The 19,881-nt window shown below is 43.8% G+C and overlaps 1 protein-coding gene across 1 annotated transcript in view; it reads right to left on the bottom strand.

Annotated features, from left to right (window-relative positions):
- Positions 1-10,844: 10,844 nt before the first annotated feature.
- The window catches only part of LOC149462257 (selenocysteine insertion sequence-binding protein 2-like), a gene marked incomplete at its 5' end in the record, with an annotated part of 22,611 nt that continues 13,574 nt past the window's right edge, over positions 10,845-19,881 (bottom strand). Inside the window, 2 exons of the mRNA XM_089677182.1 lie at positions 10,845-14,058; positions 16,981-17,179. Coding sequence (XP_089533308.1) covers positions 13,958-14,058; positions 16,981-17,179 — 300 coding nt within the window. The remainder of the gene's footprint in view (positions 14,059-16,980; positions 17,180-19,881) is intronic.

The following is a 19,881-nucleotide window of genomic DNA, read 5'->3' as shown; positions in this document are numbered from 1 at the left end:
CCCCATTGCCAGGGATAGTTCAGAGATCTAAAAAAAAAAAAAACGCAGTTATTTACCGGTTAACTGTATTTCCAGGAATCTTCTAGGACAGCTCACTTGAGAGAGATAGGCTCCTCCCAGGAAACACCCGCTCCACCTTTTTCCTCTATAAGTAGCCTCTCTCCCAGGGGACCCTCAGTATAAGAATATGACCGAAGGCCTAGGAGAAAGCATAAAAATGGTAGTAGAGACACAATGACGATTTCAAGCATGACGAAACCCTAGTACATAATCACACAGCAATCGGGAGGGAGTTACGCTGTCCTAGAAGATTCCTGGAAATACAGTTAACAGGTAAATAACTGCGTTTTCCCGAGTCATCTTCTAGGACAGCTCACTTGAGAGGAGTAGAATAGAAATACATGCTCTAGGGTGGGCCCTTTGTTCGTAGGACCTTCCTGCCGAACTCCTGGTCCTTGCTGCCGATTAGGTCAAATCTGGAGTGTCTAGCGAAGGTGGCGAAACTGGACCATGTTGCGGCATTGCAGATCTGTCCAGGGGAGGCCCCCGCCTGTTCCGCCCAGGTGGCTGCGGTGGCCCTGGTCGAATGCGCCTTTAGGCTGGCCGGTGGTGACAGACGCAGCTCTATAACCTTCAGAAATGGCCTCTCCTACCCATCTTGTGATGGTGCCTTTGGAGGCACTGTCCCCCTTCCTTGGATCATCAATTCTGCTGTAGTCTCCCTCCAGGGATGGTATTATTTCTTCCTGCGACTTATGAGAATGTGACGCAACCGTAGGTAGAAACGCCGGATCCGTGCGGAGGATGGTTCTGTCCCGCAGGCTAGTGCAGTATGGTTCTATTACCAACAGATCTTGCAGTTCGCTGACTCTGCGGGCAGACGTAATTGCTACAAGCAGGATGGTTTTAGGAGTCAAAAAGTCTAAAGGAGCACACCTCCAAAGGCTCAAAAAGGTTCTTGCTGAAAAAACTCGTCAGAACTGTGCCCAGGTCCCATGTAGGGTGCTTCGGCGTGGGCAGGACTCGGCGCCTAGAGATAGCTCTCAGGGACCTGATTACTAATGGGTCTGCCGCCAATCCTAATTCCAGAAATTTTGATAGTGCTGCTACCTGCACCTTAAGGGAATTTGCAGCCAGGTTCTTATCTACCCCGGCTTGGAGAAATTCCCATGCTGTATGTAAGATGGGAGCCCCCGGCGACCCATTCCTATCTTTCCAGGCGGAGAACTTCTTCCAAGTTAATCATATACGGTGTTTGTCGATTTCTTCCTTCTGTCTAAGATGGTGGCGACCACTTTCTCTGACAGGCCTTTCCTGGCTAGCCTGTCCCACTCAGAAGCCACGCTGCTAGGGAGAGTTCTCCTGGGTGAGGGTGTAGCACCTCCCCTTGCCCCCCGTAAATCGTGTGAGGGCGGTATCATCCATGGGTCCGTTGAGCTTACTTCCTTCAGCTGGGCAAACCATGGCCCTTTGGGCCAAAACGGTACAATCAGGATGACTTTGGCTTGGGATGACTGAATCTTCTGCATCACTTCCGGCAACAGTCTGAACGGAGGAAACCCATAGAGAAGGTCTCCCTCCCAATGCGGGGCTAATGCATCTCTCCCTGCACTCCTGGGGTCCTTCTGCAGGCTGCAGTACCTCCCCAGTTTTGTATTTTGGCTGTTGGTGAAGAGATCCGCGGAGGGAGTGCCCCATCTGGCGCAGGTTTGATTGAATGCTGTACGGCTGAGGCACCACTCTGTCTGAGTGACCTCTCTCCGGCTCATTTGGTCCGCCAACTGTTTGAGATATCCTTTCAGATGCGCTGCTATGATGGACTCTAGGTTTGTCTCTGCCCAGCTCAGGAGGGTTTCTGCCAGATCCATCAGTCTCGGGGCTCTCGTGCCCCCCCTATCTGTTTAAGTACGTGACAACCGTTGCGTTGTCGGATAAGATCTGAACTTCCTTCCCCTCTCGTACCCTGGAAAGCCAACAATTCCTTGTAGTTTGATGATCTGTCCGAGATTTCCGCGTCCCACCTGCCCTGGGCCAGGCGGTCTTCCATGTGAGCACCCCACTCAGACATACTCACATCTGTGGTGATTCTTTCCGGGCTGACCTGCAGCCATTTTCTCCCAGCCTCTAAGGTGTGGATGTTCTCCCCCCCCCCCCCCCTTAGCGAATTCCTCATGCGTGTGAGGCGGATCCTGGAATCTAAGGCTGCTTGGCTGCCATCCCAGTGGGAGAGGACATGGTCCTGCAGTATTCTGGAGTGAAACTGTGCCCATTGCACTCCGGGTATGGCAGCTGTCATGCGCCCCACTAACCTCATTGCAGCACTGGCATTCTAGGGCCAATTAACCTACCAGCATGTCTTCAGAGTGTGGGAGGAAACCCACGCAGTCACAGGGAGAACATGCAAACTCCAGGCAGGTGGTGCTGTGGCTGGGATTTGAACCAACGACCCGAGTACTGTCAGGCGGAAGTGCTAACCATTTAGCCACTGTGCTGCCCATCCGTGCAGGTCGCCATCCCCCGTTAGGTATAAGCAGGTATTCTTGGAATCCAGGGCATACCTCAGATATGTGATCCTTCTGGGAGGTATTAGCTGGGATATTCCCCCCCCTATTGATTAGCCATCCCAAGTACTCTGGGAAGGAATTTGTGCACCGTACGTGGGATTCCACACCCCTCTCTGTATTTGCAAATAAAAGTAGCGGTTCTGCTCGGACATTGGTGAATATCCTTGGAGCCGATGACAGACCGGAGGGGAGTGCATGAAAATGGGAGTACCCAGAGGAAACCCCTGCAAGCACGGGCGAACACTCAAACTCCATGCAGGGGGCGCCACGGTCGGGGACCGAACCCACAACCCATACACCGCAAGGCAGACGCGCCAACCACTATGGCTCAGGAGAGACCAGAACTCCTGGACTCAAACAGTCTGAGAGTCTCTGCCACCAAAGGAGCTGGGATTACAGATGCACGCCCCTGCATGCTGCCTCCGTTGAACTGAAATAGAATTGTTGCCCCTGCGCCTTCCAGCGCAACCCTGAGAAACTTCTCTGATTCCTCCCTTATCGGGACCTGCAGATATGTGTCCTTCAAATCCATCTAAGCCATCAATACGCCCTGGTGGCAGTAGTTCTGTTCACTGTGTGTATGGTCTCCTTGCAAAACTTTTTTTTTTTTGTTTTTGTTTTTGGTCCCACGAACTCGTTCCCCTTTTTCAGGTTGAGTATCATTCCGCAGGTTCCCAACGCCTTCCTTCTAAGGAAGAAATGGGAGTAGAAAACCACTCCCCCTCTCTTCCTCCTCCAACTGGCAAATTACATTCTGCCCGAGCATCCCATCCAGGAGGTCTACTAACATGTCCGCTTTTCCCCTGTTGCGAAGAACCTTTGAGGGGGGGGGGGGGGTCTTGAGAACTCTATTCTGTAGCCATTCGGAATGCATCTAAGATAAAGTGTTCCGAGTGATTTTTAGCCACTGTATGTGGAAGTGTCCCAGCCTTCCTCCCACTTGGCTCCTCCGGTCACTTGGACCGGTTCCTGGATCTATCCTGGTTGGGGTTGAAGAGGAAGTCTTCCATTCCCCTTGACTAATCCTTGATCCCCAGCCTGTGCCTAGTCTCCTTTTGTCATATTTAGAGGCAAGATCCCCCTGCCAAGATTCTAACCAGATAGCTCTTCTGGCGGAATTTACAAGCGCAGTAGACTTTTGCTTGTAAATCAAATAGCTTCCATCGATGCGTCTGCAGTGAAAGCCACAGTTTCCCCTAAGACCGGCAGCGACTCCTGGATCTCTCCCGCCAAGGCGCTTTGTTCTAGAAAGAGGAGCATCTGGCCTTGGGCAAGTTAAGAGTAGATTTTGTGCCTGAGCCTGGGTTTGAACCTGGGCCTTTTTGCAGTGATAGACTAAGTTGCTTCTCTCTGAGCCACACGGAATGCTGTCCCCACGGTGCAGCATCTTCTTCCTTGAATGGGAATCTCCACTTGAGGTATTTGGGAAAGAGCCTCCTTTTCCGGCTCTTCCCATTCCCTTCTGATGGAGGACCATAAAGTAGAATACGCATGGACTGCGTGGCCGCTCTTCCCTTTTTTTTTTTTTTTTTTTTTCTTTTTTCAGACCTGCATACAGCTGGTCATGGAGGGAGAGATCCGGTTGTTCCTCCTCCAGGTCATCTCCCTGAGGTGCCTGGTTGGGGCTTTGTCCTGGGCGGGACCCGGACTCTTAGAAATCAATGCATGTACAGGGAGAGCATGCAAACCATGCAAAGCATGCAGGAGGTGTCATAGTCGGGAATCAAACCCACAACCCATTCACTGCAAGGCAGACATGCTAACCACCAAGCCTCTGTGCCACCCCCCTGTGGGCCCACCTGGGGATGAGGAACATAGGGCGCCCATCCGCCGTGTGGCCCCCCAGCACCCAGAAAGCCCCTAGGTAGTGTAGGGAAGAAGGGCAGGGGGGAATGAGAGGGCGGGCGGGGTGGTTGTGGCAGCCAAAAAGGCCCTTACCTGCTGCCGGCCTCCCCCAGCCTTGACGGATCTGCCTCCATCCTTGCCGCGAACTCCCCCTTGGTGCGGCTGTTTTGCAGGGCTTAGCGGGCTCCGCCCTCTCCCTGGGGTCCTCATGCGCCGGCCTCCCTCTCACGGCCGCCGGTGGAAGAAGCGGCCGTGGTGTGGGCGAGTTCTACGGCCCGCCGCCCATAGCCCACATGGCGGCAGCGCCGCTTCCTGTTCCTGCGCCGGAAGTGACGTCACTTCCCGGCGCCCGGAAATGACGCGATTCCGGCGTCCTCCCGACCACCGTCCATGCTGCAGAGATCCCGGAAAAGGTAAGCTCACCTCAGCCCAAGGGAAAGGCAATCCTGCCCAGGTCGGCGTAGCGGGCTCTGCCCCCCTGGAGAGCCCCGCTAGGACCATTTGGGGTCTGTCACCCCCACCCCAGAGGGGTTTACACGAAGGGGACCTGACTGAAGCCCCCTCACAAGGCCCCTGCCTTGCTTAGAAAAGGAGGAAAGGGGGGCCTCAGCCAGGGGGCCTCTGTACCTCGCCAGGTGGCCCTAGAAAAATAACAAAACGGGCGTAGCTCACTCCTGGCCTGAGGAAACACTAATACTGAGGGTCCCCTGGGAGAGAGGCTACTTATAGAGGAAAAAGGTGGAGCGGGTGTTTCCTGGGAGGAGCCTATCTCTCTCAAGTGAGCTGTCCTAGAAGATGACTCGGGAAAAATCAAATGCAATGAAAGAAGGAACACAATGCAAACTTAACATTTTTATTATTCTACAGCAAAAGCATTGCAGCCTCAGTCATCAAAATACAGCAAATTAGACTTCATCGCCACCATCTTGGTATAGGAAATGCCCTACTGTGAACAAATGTAAACTAAATTTACCATTCTTATCTTTTTTCCCTATTCCATCTGGATTTTCACATTTTGGGATTACTGGGATAATACTTCTCCAACTACAAGCATGCAACATGTAATGCTAGTGCAATGTTTTAGAAAAGGATTTGCAGCAGAAACCAATGTTTATCTGAGACCACGATGATCAAACCTCATGACACAGATGACATAATGAAGCAGAGGATTTAGGAAGATTTGGTTATGTTATCTGATCAGCGGAGATCCATCCTTGGATTTCTATAGGGTATATTACAAAGCAGCATAGAGTCTAGATAGACCTTAAAGCTGTTGCAAAGGCAGAACATTTTTTTACTTTAATGCACTCCCTGCATTAAAGGTAAAACATGTTCCAGTGGAAGTATCACCCCCCTTTATACTTACCTGTGTCATATCTCAATCCAGTGCTGTGCCCATATGCAGTGGCGCTGGTCTCTCTTCACAGAGGCAGAGGCTCCTGCTGCTGTCAATCAAATTCTGTGAGGGGGTGGGGCTGAGACAAGCTGTAAGTCTATAGACACGCACAGCTCAGCTTGGGAGTGAGCCCACAGGTGCACCCCTATAGCAAGCGTCTTCCTATGGTGGTGCACTGAGAAGAGAAGGGGCCTGGAGTGCTGGTGGGGGACCCCAGAATAGGAGGCTTGTGGCCACCCTGTGCAATACAATTGCACAGTGAAGGAAAGTATATGTTTATTATTTGGAAAAAAAAAAATCTCAGCCTCAAACGCTTTAAGTTTACCTGTCAGACTTGTACACAGACTAATATTTATTTTATTTTTTTTTCAATACTTTATCTGCTTTCATACAAAAAAAAGTAGTTGTAAACTGTGACTTGTACACTTGTTCTGGATCCATTATCACACAGCCTGACATCTACAACAAGCTGCACTCTTGATTTTGCACGAACATTTCATACTCTCTGTTCACACCAGTGAGTTGTGTTAAAGCATGCGTGTTTAACCCCTTCACGCCTCAGGGTAAAACAAATCCTAACCCCTAAGCACAATTTTGCAACTTTGACATGTGCTAGCAAAACCGTATATATCATCACAACTACTTTCAGCATCCAGGTGGATTATACCTTGTGTTTATCAGGACAAATTGGACTTTCATTTGGTGGTGAATGGTAATTGATAAAAAAAAAAAAAATCAGGAGATATCCAAGGAAAACTGGCTCAAAATAGTAAAAAAAGAAAATCTTTTTTGCAAATATAGCTGTACATTTCTGGCTACTACCATAGCCTATCACCAAACAACAACCCAAAATAATTATTCCTGCTCCTGACAATCAGTTATACCACACGTGTAGGTTAGTTGTTGTGTGTACCTGTAGTACGGCTCGGAAACAATAGTTGGACATTTGCTTTTTTTTATCCTGCCACTAACACGAATTAAAAAAAAATTACTGACCCTTGACCCTGACCCAAACACTAACCCTGGCACCGACCTAGATCTAACCTTGATCTAGGCATTTTTTTTAACTGTATTTTTGTATTATTTATATGTATTTAATTTATTTTACATACTTTTTGTATCTCTCTTTGTCCTATCAGAGAGGAAAATGTATCGCTCTCCTCTATTCAGAGAGGAAACATGGCGGCGGACTTCACAGTCACTGATCACAGCAATCAGATGACCCAGAATCAAGAGTTCTGGGTCCTGATCGTTAACCACTTCCAGACCGGACACTTTTACCCCCTTCCTGACCAGGGCAATTTTCAGCTTTCAGCGCTATCACACTTGAATAACAATTGTGCGCTCATGCAACACTGTACCCAAATGAATTTACCATTTTTTTGAGACAGATAAAGCTTTATTTTGGTGGTATTTATTCACCGCTGGGATTTTTTTTTTTGCTATGTAAATAAAAAAAATGTCCAAAGATTTTGAAAAAGTGTTTTTTTTTATAAAATATTGCAAATAAATAATATTTCATCATAAATCTTGGCCAAAATTTATTCCGTTATCTTTTTAGTAAAATAAAAAAATCCAAAAATTATAATTTTTAAACTTTTTTTTTACATTTTTATATTATTTATTTTTTACATACTGTCACCCTAGCAGTACAGTGTCACCATGGTGACACTATACTACTTGTGGGGGGTGATGAAGATTTTTTTTTTTTTTTTACACTGATTGCTTTTACACCCATATAGGATGTAAAAGCAATCATGTCTCTTTCTCTCTGTCTGCATTCTTGTAGTCAGTGGAGAAGTACTGAGTGAGCTGTGATTGGTCACAGCTTGTCACATGGTACAAGGCTGTTGTGAATAGCCTTGTACCATGTGACCTCTGTGATCATTCACATATTTCACACATAGTAATCAATGATGTCACAAGTGACATCTTGCTTACTACTTTGCATGTGATCACTGATTGGCCAATCAGTAATCACATGATCGGGACCTCGTACAGAAGTCCCGTCCGACAATCGATGTTTCACTGTGTCCAGAGGACACAGCGGGCACTGGATCGCAGTGCTGCTCGCTCCCAGGGAGCGCGCACAAGCAGTGTGCGGGGAGGCCGTTTATAAACGGCCACCCGACCCTGCACTGCCACTGTCCAGTCGTTTATATAGAACGGCCGGTCAGGAAGTGGTTAAGGACCGGAAACAAGACCCAGGGCTTTCAGTGAAACCCCAGTCTCTATACTGGGAGCACACCATGAGGTGCACTCCGAGCACACAAACAGGTACACAAAAAAGCCCAGTCCAGTTAGGCCGCATATTTGCATACAGTCAGCGTGATGGGGTTAAAGTAGTGTATGTATGTGTTACATTACAAAGCCTGTTCATTTTGAATGAGCTGCCAACACCCAACAAAGCACCTAAAACCTGACATGGACAATTTTTGTTTTAATACAGTTCGACACTCAAGTGTGTTGTGGTGCACTGCCTAATTTTGGCAGAACATATCTCAAAATGAATTGTAATGCACGCACTGCAGTTGTAGGTAAAGTTTGTGAACAGGGCCTAAGCTGTGTATAACATATGGAGAAAGGCACCACATCCCACAAATACAAGAGCACAGTTTAGAAGTTCAGAAAATAAATTTTTTTAAAAGAGGAACTTGATAATGTTTATATACAAATAGGCAAAGGAATATTATGCACACACGGGTGTACATCCCCAGCTGTCAAATTAGGAGCACCCAACTGACATGAATGGGATAATCTGCATGGGGATGCAGGTAACACCTGTGCATCTGTGTGGGCAAACACAGCCCTCGCAAGGGCATACATATGTAAGTGTTCCCCTCTTACTTGTACAGTTCTGATCGCTAAACCCTGAAGCATGCTGTGTAGTTGGGAAGTCGTACTATTCAGTGGGGTTGATTTCTTCAACTTAAGTGTTACTAAACCCACAACAGTAAAATCAGTCTGTATTTGCAGTAAAGCATGCTTGTTATACTCACTGTGGAACCTAAAGGGTTAATCCTCTGCATTGCGTAAAAAGGATGTTTGATCCAGTCTTCTCTGCCCTTCCTCTTGTTCGAATGTCCACCTGATCAGACAGACCGGTAGCCACATGCTCAGTGTAGTATATGTGTATTGCTAGAGAGGGTTTTTTTTTTTATTTGGAGAGTGCATGTGATCAGCACAGGGCCAATCACCACTGTCCAGACAGAGGTCAGAGGTTTTGCATCCTCCTAGAGCAGAAAGAAAACTCCTCCTACAAGCTTTAACCAGTGCTCTGCTGAAGTCACAAGACTGCTCTAACTGCTGATGGGAAAAGGTATTTAGCAGTTTATATAAATAATTGCATTTCCATGTTGTGTGTACTGTGGGAGACCAGATATAGTGAGTGCAGGGTCCTGGCTTTAGTAACACTTTAAACAATACAGAGCAAAATCAGAGATTGCAATCAAGGAAGCAGCAGGAAGATCAAAGGAGAGCACAAACGTCAAGGCAGCAAACTCATAAAGGAAGCCAGGACCCTGCACTCGCTATATCTGGTCTCCCACAGTACACACAACATGGATATGCAATTGTTTTAGTAAATATAAACTGCTAAATACCTTTTCCCATCAGCAGTATATTGCAGTTTTGTGACTTGTATCAGTGTCCAGGAGAGCACTGGTTACAGCTTGTAGGAGGAGTTTTCATTCTGCTGTAGCAGGATGCAGAACCCCTGACCCTCTGTCTGGACACTGCTAATTGGCCCTGTGCTGATTACATGCACTCTCCCAAGAAAAAAACCAAAACAAACCATCTAGCAATACACACCAAACTGCGCATGAGCAGCTTGCCCCAGAGCCTCTGTTCTAGCAGGAGATATCTAGGAGACACTGGGAGGGAAGGATCAGAGAGGACAGGATCATACAACCTTTTTACACAATGGGGAGGAGTAACCCCTTAGATTCCACATTGACTATAACAAGCATGCTTTACTGCATAAACAGACTGATTTTACTGTTGTGGGTTTATTAACACTTTAAACACATTACTTGCTAGATGGATCTAATATGCTTTCTGCTGTCAAATTGCTCTGCAGTGAAAGATCATTTAGCCTGGGTTCACACTGATGAGGTGCGGAATTTGCAGCGGTTTCTGTGCGAATTCCGCACCGCATCACAATCGCACCCAGTTCATGTGAACCACTGCGGGTGTGTATGTTAACAACAAAATCGGTCCGCAAAACTCTATGCGATATGCAGAATCAGATCGCATAGGTGTGACTACCCATGTGATCCGATTCTAGTGCGGATCAAAAAAAAAAAAAAAAAAAAAGGGTCCTGCACCTGGTTTGGTGTGGATGCAGTGCGATTTGAGCCATACAAATGTATGGCTCAAATCGCACCGCACAGAATTCGCATGCGATTTGCACAGAAATGTGGAGCAGTTCCTGTGCGAATCATGTGCGATATGTCGCACCGCACAAATGTGAACCCAGGCTTGCACACCTTGGCATTAAACCCTTTATGTAAAGGGTGGTGATATTTTGATGGTCTCAGACTGGTGTAAACCAGTGATGCTGGAAAAGGACTTGTGCCAGCACTACAGCAGTAAAAGGTGACAAGCAAAATGTACGTGTTCATCAAATTAGTTACAAAAAGTAATAAAATCATCACTTTTTGTCTACATTCTACTCTGTGCAAAAAACAAGTGATCAAAATGTAGTTTTGCTTCTTTTGGATTTTAGTTTTTGAAGTGAATTCACACTCACCATGGAGTACTGTCTGAGATCTATATGAGAAAGCTGCTGGTGTTTATGTGTAAAATGTATCTAATTAGAACTTTTCCAACAGACAAAATCTTCCTAATGTTACAGGGATTTTTAGCAGTAATGAAAAACTGATAATGCCACATCAACTGACTAAAATGGCTGAAATCGCCATATCCTGTAGCCTGTTCTTATATATATATATATGTACATTTTAATAGAAAACGTCCAAGTCATCTGCAGGCTAGAAATGGTACTGCATTATAAATGGATTACACTAAGGAAACCAAACTGATGTCAAAACTAAAAATTTTATACAGTAAATCTCTTTAAAAGAAACTTTACATTTAATATTACATTACATCATCTTTAAAATCATATTATAATTATATGACTTTTTTCAAAATCATGCTATGAATGGAGAAAACTTCAAAAACGCTTTTTATGTTAAAGCCAATTACCTGAAAAAAAAATGAAAGTTCTTGTTACAAGATATTACAAAAATTACTGGTCATCGCTCATTACGAATTCCATTCTTATGTCATTATACAACTTTTCAGCAGATTTTGGTATAAAATGCAGAAAGAACATGTCCTATAAAGTCTAAATGCCTTAGGGCTCATTTACACTTGTTTCAAAATGTGACATTGGACACTTTTTTTTACCAGCTTGCTGACCACCTCACATAGGAGCATGGAAGCAGAGCAGCTCTCCTGTGCTGGATCACGTTTCTAACACATGATACAGCTCTTACGGGTAGGGTGCACATGCATGCGCCCGCCGTCCCGGCTATGCTGTTATTAGTCACAGCACAAGCCAATCAGGGAATAAAAACAGCACACAGTGAATGCACCAAACACTGTTAGGCACACAGTTAACCTTTTTATTACCTTTAGATGTTAACCCCTTCCCAGCCAGTGTCATTAGTACTATGCACAGAATTATTATTATTATATATATATATATATATATATATATATATATATATATTTATTTATTAGCTTTTCACGCAAACCAATTATAAAACTTATTGGGATTTTTTTTTTGTGCCAAAAATATACAGCAGAATACATTTGGGCTTAAATTTATAAATACATTTTTTTTGCAGATGTTTTATTGCAGAAAGTAAAAATTTGTTTATTTTGCGTTTTTTTTTAAATTTGTAGTCTTTTTTTGTTTATATTATCAAAAATAAATAACCCAGTTGTGATCAAACATCACTAAAAGAAAGCTCTACTTGTCTGTACCCAAATTAAATAGATATCATTTTTTCAATGTTGTTCACAATCGTCAGTTAACCTAACACAGTGGCCTGGTCATGAAGGGGGGGGGGAATCTTAACTAGGGAAAGTGGTCAAAGCTCTCTGAATGAAAATCAAAGCACCTCTCATTAAAAATACAAAAAATTAAATGGTTATTTTACAATCCTGTTTACATATTGTGTTTGCTTTGCTTCAAAAATTATAACCCATGTCACTTTCTTGGTTCTTCAAAGAGTCTCCAAAGTCTCCACAGAAGTCTACGACAAAGCTCACTTAAAACACCTGCAGCTTTTGAGAGGTTTTTATTCAGCATTAGCTGTACTTTGTTTTGTAGGTATGAGGTATCCCTGGATACACTGGGAAACCAACAAGCAAACTTGAAAGACGTCATCGGCAGTTACGTCCGGTGCATGTATATATATTCTGGAAGTGTTTGGTGCAGACATCACATTTGGAGTGGAAGGTGAGCGGGGTCCAGACTGGAGTAGAGCAACAAGGGAACGCTATAGTGGAACGTAAGCAGGGAGAGAGGACTGAGTGGAATCAGCAGAGCTGGGGGACCAGAGCAGGAGAAACTAGCAATGTCACACGTGGTGCGCAGTATGGGAGCAATACAGCGGAAGGTGAGCTGGGACCAGAGAGAGGAGGATCTGCAAACCAGAAGATCAGCAGAGCTGGGGGTTACTACTGAGTGCAGGATCAGCAGAGAAGGGGGATACTACTGCATGAGGAATCAGCAAAGCTGAGGGTACTACTGAGTGGGGCATCAGCAGAGCTGGAGGTACTATTGAGAAGGGGATCTGATGAATGAGGGTACTAATAAGCTAGGGTTCTTCTTGGCCCCTTTAAAACAAATAGAAAACCAATACACACACAGGGCATTTGCCAAGCTTCCTTAAAGCTTCAAAAAAAGCATAATCGAAGCATCAAAAAAGCATGTTGAAGCAGTAGGTGATTTAATGTGTGAAACTTGAAGCAGGTGTAAATGAGCCCTTATAGTGCCCTGTAATTTCCCTTTCTACTAGACTTCCTTGCAGTATATAGATAAATACAACTTTGAAAAAGAAAGGTGTCAAGTTTAAGCAAACAAGCTTAAAGGAGAACTCCAGGAATTGAGTCACTATTTTATGTCTGCTATCTTACAATAGATTAAATTCAACAGCAGTGACTGAAAAGATGCGGCTGATGTGTTACTGCTTGTCCCTCCCCTCTGCTGTCCATTCACAGAAAGGATCACTGCAGGATCTGAGACCTAAAAAGTCCAGTGTCAGAGCGCTGGATGTATAGCAACAACTGTACTGCTGATGCTCAGTAAAACTGAAAGAGATAAGTGTAAGCTAGCACATTTTATAGAATGACAATTTCTAGAGTTCCTTAACTCTTACCACTTACAAGATGGCAATAAATTCTCAACATCAAAAGACTAGATTAATAGGCTTACTGAATACGTGCAAGAACCAAAGTGCCAAATCCATAGAGTATTACATAAAGTAACAAGTCAGAATCTACATTATACTGGTCTAGCTTACGTAAAGTTCATTCTGATTTGCTGCTATGAATTACTATAATTAACACTGCTCCTTACACTATTTATTAAATAAGATCAGACACAAAGCCTTTACGGCTATGGCAACTTAAGATGCAGGCCAGACTAACAGTGCAAAATGCTGACTCAAGGCCACAGTAGTAATGTATGGTCAGAAATGTTTAATGACTTAATGTAATATGACTGCCCGTAGAAAAGCTCTGCTTAGGTGTCCTAGTGAAGGGTATACCAGCCCTCTATCTACCACAATGAAGCTCCAGAGCCATCCAACATTGCGGCTTTAAGAATTCTCGGTGGACAGAGATGTCTACAGAGCAGTCTAGTTATGACTCACCATCTGCTAACCCTGTTCTGCCCCTCCAGGTTGTGACCTTACCAACCTTTTAAAAGCATCCTTTCAAAAAAGTACCTTTCATACACAATGCCACTAAAATAAATTCACATGTCATTTGGTATACCAGAGGAAAAAAAAAAAACGAAAAAAAACCCCCAAAAAACTAAGGCCTCTTATTTTGCTTCAGCATCCTTTACACAGTTCCCAATCAGTCATGTGCCCACAACTTGTTTTTTTGGAGTGGGAAGATTATGTAGCTGAAGTCACGATAAATGGAAATTAAACATGTCGTTGGAGATAGTTTCCTCAAGGCAAAGGGGGTAGGGAGGGTATTCATTTTCTAGCATCCTCTTCCACACTTTACCTGGAGACAAAAACCAAAAGTTACACAACACATTACATAACCTTGTCACAGGTCTACAATTGTTTCAGACAGAAAATCATTCCATCAAGTAAAACTGTTAACCCGAATAATCTTAATCTCACACCTTTCTACCTTGACAAAAGAGAAAAACCCATACATAGTTTTCCAGGAAGAAACTCAAATTCTATGTCTACAGGTCATTTATCTTAATTCTCTTTCAAAGCTTGTAAGTTACATACAAAAAATGGCTTTACAGTGAAAGGGAACCTGTGACTTATGCAAAGTAATGTTTCTTTTTTTTTTTTTTTAACATGGTAAGTGACATTACCTTTCAGTTCAAGATGAGCTTGGTCCTCATTCTGAAGGTAACATGGCAGTGGAAGGAGGTTCTGACATAAGAACACTGGTTCCATTGTTCTCCGGTCTAGTAATGGTGTTAATGGTGTCTCATGCCTCACCATAATAAGGTAGGGAAAAGCACCTGATGTGGTCCAAATGTGACCAGCTCACCACTTGGTACCAGCTATCAGATATTATCAATCATGGTCTGGAAGCATTAGAGTACCTGATGGACTGTTCTGCCTCTGCCCGGAGGATGGTATTGCCAAAGAATGCTACTCACAAGGGAGAAGCAATGAGAACTCTTCTCCTTCCATCTTCTTTGACATAATGGGGGAGATTTACTAAAGCTGGTTCACTCATTGTAGCACATGGTAGCCAATCAGCTTCTAACCTTAGCTTGTTCGGTTAAGCTTTGGCAATAAAACCTGGAAGCTGATTGGTTTTTATGCAGAAGCTAACCTGATTTTGCACTCTCCAGCTTTAGTAAATAAACCCCAATATGACAGGAAGAATTAGGGCATGGTTTAATGTTTTAGTAAACTTCTAAATTCTCCCTACAAGGTAATATAGTGTGCTAGTATGCATCACATACTAGCACGTAATGAAATACTTAACTTAAAACAAAGTCCCCCAGTGGTGTGCTGTCACTGCTGACAGGGCTTCCATCTTCACTCAGTCTTCCTTCTAGGTTGTGTGCATGCACATGGGTGTCACAGAGCTCTGAAGGGACAGCATGAGTATGCCATCCCTTCAGAGTGCATGTATTAGTGATGTCACTAGCTGCATACACAGTGACTATCTCCTAAGCAGTGCATGTTTAGGAGATATTCCTTGTACCTACAGTTAGGCTTTATTACAAGCTTTCCTGTAGGTACAAGTGTCCCAGCGGTGTTTACTACCACTTTAAGCGACAAATGCCCAGTGACCTCAGTCTGTGTCAGCACTTTGAATTCCAACACTAAGGTCTCATTCACATGGTATTTTAGTGCTAGCTGCGGAGAGAATCCAGAGGATTACCGTGGCTAAATTCACAGGTGGATACAGATACTTGCAGCCACACAGCCTGTGCAGAGTGAGGGCAGGATGACTGTGGCTGTCCGCCGGTGTTTAGATGGAGTGATTACCTGCAGTTATGGACAAAATGATTGCCCCTGGATGCAAACAGCTTGTGTCCAGGGGAATACCAAAAATACCAATCTGGATGGAATTTTACAGACAGGAAGTCTATATATTAGCATAGATAACTGCATAAACATATATTTTCATTCAAAACATGTCCTAAAATTCCATATAAGGACTACAAAAAAGTTCCTTGGTCAGAATGTATTGGGTACAGTTTATTATACCCACGGGTACAATTTCTCATGCCCTGACATGTTTCAAGATTTCTCTTTTTCTAAAAGGGAGCTGAGAATATTTAGAGACTAAAAAGGAAAAAAAAAAAGGCAAAAAACCCTCATCATATACAATCCCTATGTAACATCAATAACATAATAAATGTAGAATTCACTGTACACTCACATTATCAATAGATCACATGGCATGCAGCTAACAAATATACCAGTTTGGAGGGCCTCAGGCGAGCTCTGGAGCATTTCCCCCAACAGGATTGATGGGCACCAACCACGAAGAAAAAAAAAAAAAAAAAAAAAAAAAAAAAAAAAAAAAAAAAGAAGAAGGGGGGGGGGGGGGGGGGATCATATCATACTCTCTCCCCCCGATTCCCCTCCCCCCTCTTCTATTAGGATTGTAAGTTTACTACAAACCTTATACTGTCATTAAAGGCATGTTCATTTATTGCATGCTTGAAACACTTGAGATTTAGTGTTCATTGTGTTCAGGGAGATCTGTCCCCAATGGTAGGTAATCACTCCATGTATAATTCCATCCAAACACCTGTGGACAGCTGCGATCACCATTAACCTGTATTGCTTTGCACAGGCTGTGAGGGCACAACTACAGTATCTGCAGCCAACTGTGAATCCAACCACAGGAATTTGCTGGATTCTTGCAGCCGCTGGCACTACAATACTGTGAGAATGAGGCGTAAGGGGCATATTTATAGAAGAGAGACAATAGGACTAATGTCAGCTATACACCACACTCCTTACTCATTCATACTGTGCCTGCAAAATGCAGCTCATTCATCACATGAAGGCTAGGGTGTGGAGCCTTCAGGGTTCCCCAAAGTTATCTCTGCATAATGTTTCAGACAGAACTTCATGACTAGCTGAGAGGCTGATCAAATGACTAGGGTCTACCCCAGATTTTTTTTTTCAGCTAACAAGTCTTGATGCAAGCAAATCGCAATGTACATTTTTAAATCACACTGCTGTGCTCTATAAATGAGGCCCTACATTTCCAGCCAAGGAAAATTAGCTGTATCATTCTTTTATAACAGTGATTTATAGAACAAGGCAATACAGCAAGAAACATCTTCAACTGATTTGAATTCAATTTTGAATGTACTGATTTCAACAGTATAAGCAATAGACTACTATAAATACCTTCCTAGTTTACCAAAAGTGCTCATTACTCAGAAGGCTTTGGCTATTACACGACAAACCTAACAATACTCACTGTAGCTGGACTCTGGTGCCTTATCTGCTGTGGACTGTGCATGCACCTCCACATGTTTATGCTGACTGTATTCGAAGACTCTTTCCATTTTATCTCCATCTTCAGTATCTTCATTCTGCTGCTCTTGTAATGAGCAAACCATGTCCTGATATGCTTGTCTAGCTTGCAATGTAAGTTCATATAATTTATGGAAGTGATCCTATGGGTAGAACATTTTATTCAGAAATATGAACGTACAATACCAAATAATATCACATAGTCCATAACAATGTTAAAATATATACACACACATGCCACATCCCTAATACTGTATATTTAAACTGAAAAACGACCTGAAAATGGGGACTTTTAAAGGCATAAGTATAAAAACATAAATTATACATCAAAATCCAACATGTATCACATCTTTCTATTTTACATCAACAGTACTGAATCGTGCTATATAAAAGTTTACAACATCAAGGAGCAAACAAACGAACAAGTAGGGCACCACATTCGTTTTGCGGTGTTGTGGGCGTGCATAGTTTGCACGTTTCACCTCCAGCACCCAGGGGTTGCTGTTATGGCGTTCTTGGGTCCCTTGGTGGCCGCTGGTTTTTGGGGCAGGCCCTGTGCTTGCATGCCTGTGTGGGCTCTCAGTGCCGGCCAACCATTTTGTTGGTGGGGTTGGAGCCATTTGGGCGTGTGTGGCACGCACCCGCAGTTCTCACATCGGGAGCTGACAGCCATCTTTGGTATTCGGCAGACCATGGCTGGCGGTTCTGCCTTGATTGTCCATCTGTAACCCATTTGGGAGCTATTTAAGGGGGAAGAAGGTTGTGTTTCAGCTGTTCTGATGCTTTTTTGACTCTCTGGACTTTGTGTTGTACCTCAATTTGCTGTACTGATTGGCTGTGGTTGTGTTTCGACCATGAGGTCGGCGACTTGGGCATATCAAGGTAATAAAACAATGCAGTTTAGCTATGGTAACCATTGACTTTATAATAAGCATAGGTCTAAACAAGGTTGTTTTATTTTGTGTATTATTATACAGGCAATTTCCAATCCTGTTTGTGAGTTGTTTATGGGGATACAGCCGGTTTGAAAATCTGTTACACCACTCAGTTGTATTGTGGAGCCTTGTTGGATTCTCATTGAGGCTAGTGATTTTGGGGTAATAAGTGAAAAATTATTATTGAAGTGTTTTACATTATATTATCACTATTGTATATGGGGATTTTCAGCCCTGTTCACGAGTCAACTGTGGGAATACAGCCTGTTTAAGAAATTATGTTCCAACTTGTTGCCATGGTGTCAGGAATGGGCTCACCTGCTGTGTGGGCTGCAGTACCGGTGCTTGCCAGCGGGTGCTTTCAGCAGCCAGGATCTCACTCCTGCAATCAAGCCATCACCTGAGGCTGATTGCAGGAGGTGTATTTAAGCAGTACCAGGCCTGCAATCAGTACCTTGGTGCTTTCCCATGTGCCCTGTTGTCTGCATCCTGTTTCCTGTATCCTGTCTTCTGCCTGCTTGACCCTGACTCTGCTTGAACTCCGCCTGCACCGACCCCGGCTATTCCTGACCATTCTCCTGCCTGCTCCTGTTGTACCTTATCTGCCCGATTGTTCCTGACCCGGCCTGCCTGACCACTCCACCTCTCCAGCCCTGACTACACTTATACGTAGTAATATTAGTTTAAGGTTTGGTTTTGTTTGCACTGCATTTGTTTATTTTGTGCAGCTCTTAATAAATTTTATTATTTCACCATTTCTGAAGCCTGCTATTTCCCTGTGTCAGTCCACACATCTCTGGTCATACCTGGATTCCTGACACATGTAAAGGGTGCATTTGTAGAGGTGGGTGTTGGATATAATTTTGGCCTGCTCCCAATACTTTATGAATGTTTAAAGTGGCTTTTAAAATGATATGTCTAATATTTAGGAAAATATCCTGTGGTATGAAGAGTATACAAATAGAAGCCAGCATAGGTTCGTTGCTAAAACGTCTCTACATTATTTCTGCAGAACGTTTGAAGCTATTTGATGTGTATCAACATCTTTTTGGAGGTAATGGTTATTCCAGTATTTACAGTTATGTAAACATATTGTGCTTTGAATTCCATTGTCTCCCTTAAGGGTTCGACCCCCTTCTCCCCCTCTTATGCATGCATAGTGTGATACTTGACCAGAATGAGAAAATATTTTATATTTATATATATATATACACACACATACATACATATATATATATATATATACACACACATACATATACAGTCATGGCCGAAATTGTTGGCACCCTTGATATTTCTCCAGGAAATCATGTATTTCTCACGAAACGTATTGCATTAACACATGTTTTGCTATACACATGTTTATTCCCTTTGTGTGTATTGGGACAAAACAAAAAAAGGGAGGAAAGAAAGCAAATTCGACATAATGTCACACAAACCTCCAAAAATGGGCTGGACAAAAGTATTGGCACCCTTTCACAACTGCGGATAAATAAGAATGTTACAAGCATGTGATGCTCCTGTAAACTCACCTGGGGCAAGTAACAGGTGTGGGCAATATAGAAATCACACCTGAAAGCAGATAAAAAGGAGAGACGTTCACTTAACCTTTGCATTGTGTGTCTGTCTGTGCCACACTAAGCATGGACAACAGAAAGAGGAGACGAGAACTGTCTGAGGACCTGAGAACCAAAATTGTGGCAAAATATCAACAATCTCAAGGTTACAAGTCCATCTCCAGAGAACTAGATTTGCCTTTGTCCACAGTGCGCAACATTATCAAGAAGTTTGCAACCCATGGCACTGTAGCTAATCTCCCTGGTCGTGGACGGATGAGGAAAATTGATGAAAGATTGCAACGCAGAATAGTCCGGATGGTGGATAAGCAGCCCCAAACATGTTCCAAAGAC

The sequence above is a fragment of the Staurois parvus genome, unplaced genomic scaffold (genome assembly GCF_062004578.1).
Source record: "Staurois parvus isolate SC_StPar_1 unplaced genomic scaffold, SC_StPar_1.0 ptg000178l, whole genome shotgun sequence".
In the NCBI taxonomy this organism is placed as follows: domain Eukaryota; kingdom Metazoa; phylum Chordata; class Amphibia; order Anura; family Ranidae; genus Staurois; species Staurois parvus.
This window is presented reverse-complemented; position numbering and strand designations above follow the sequence as displayed.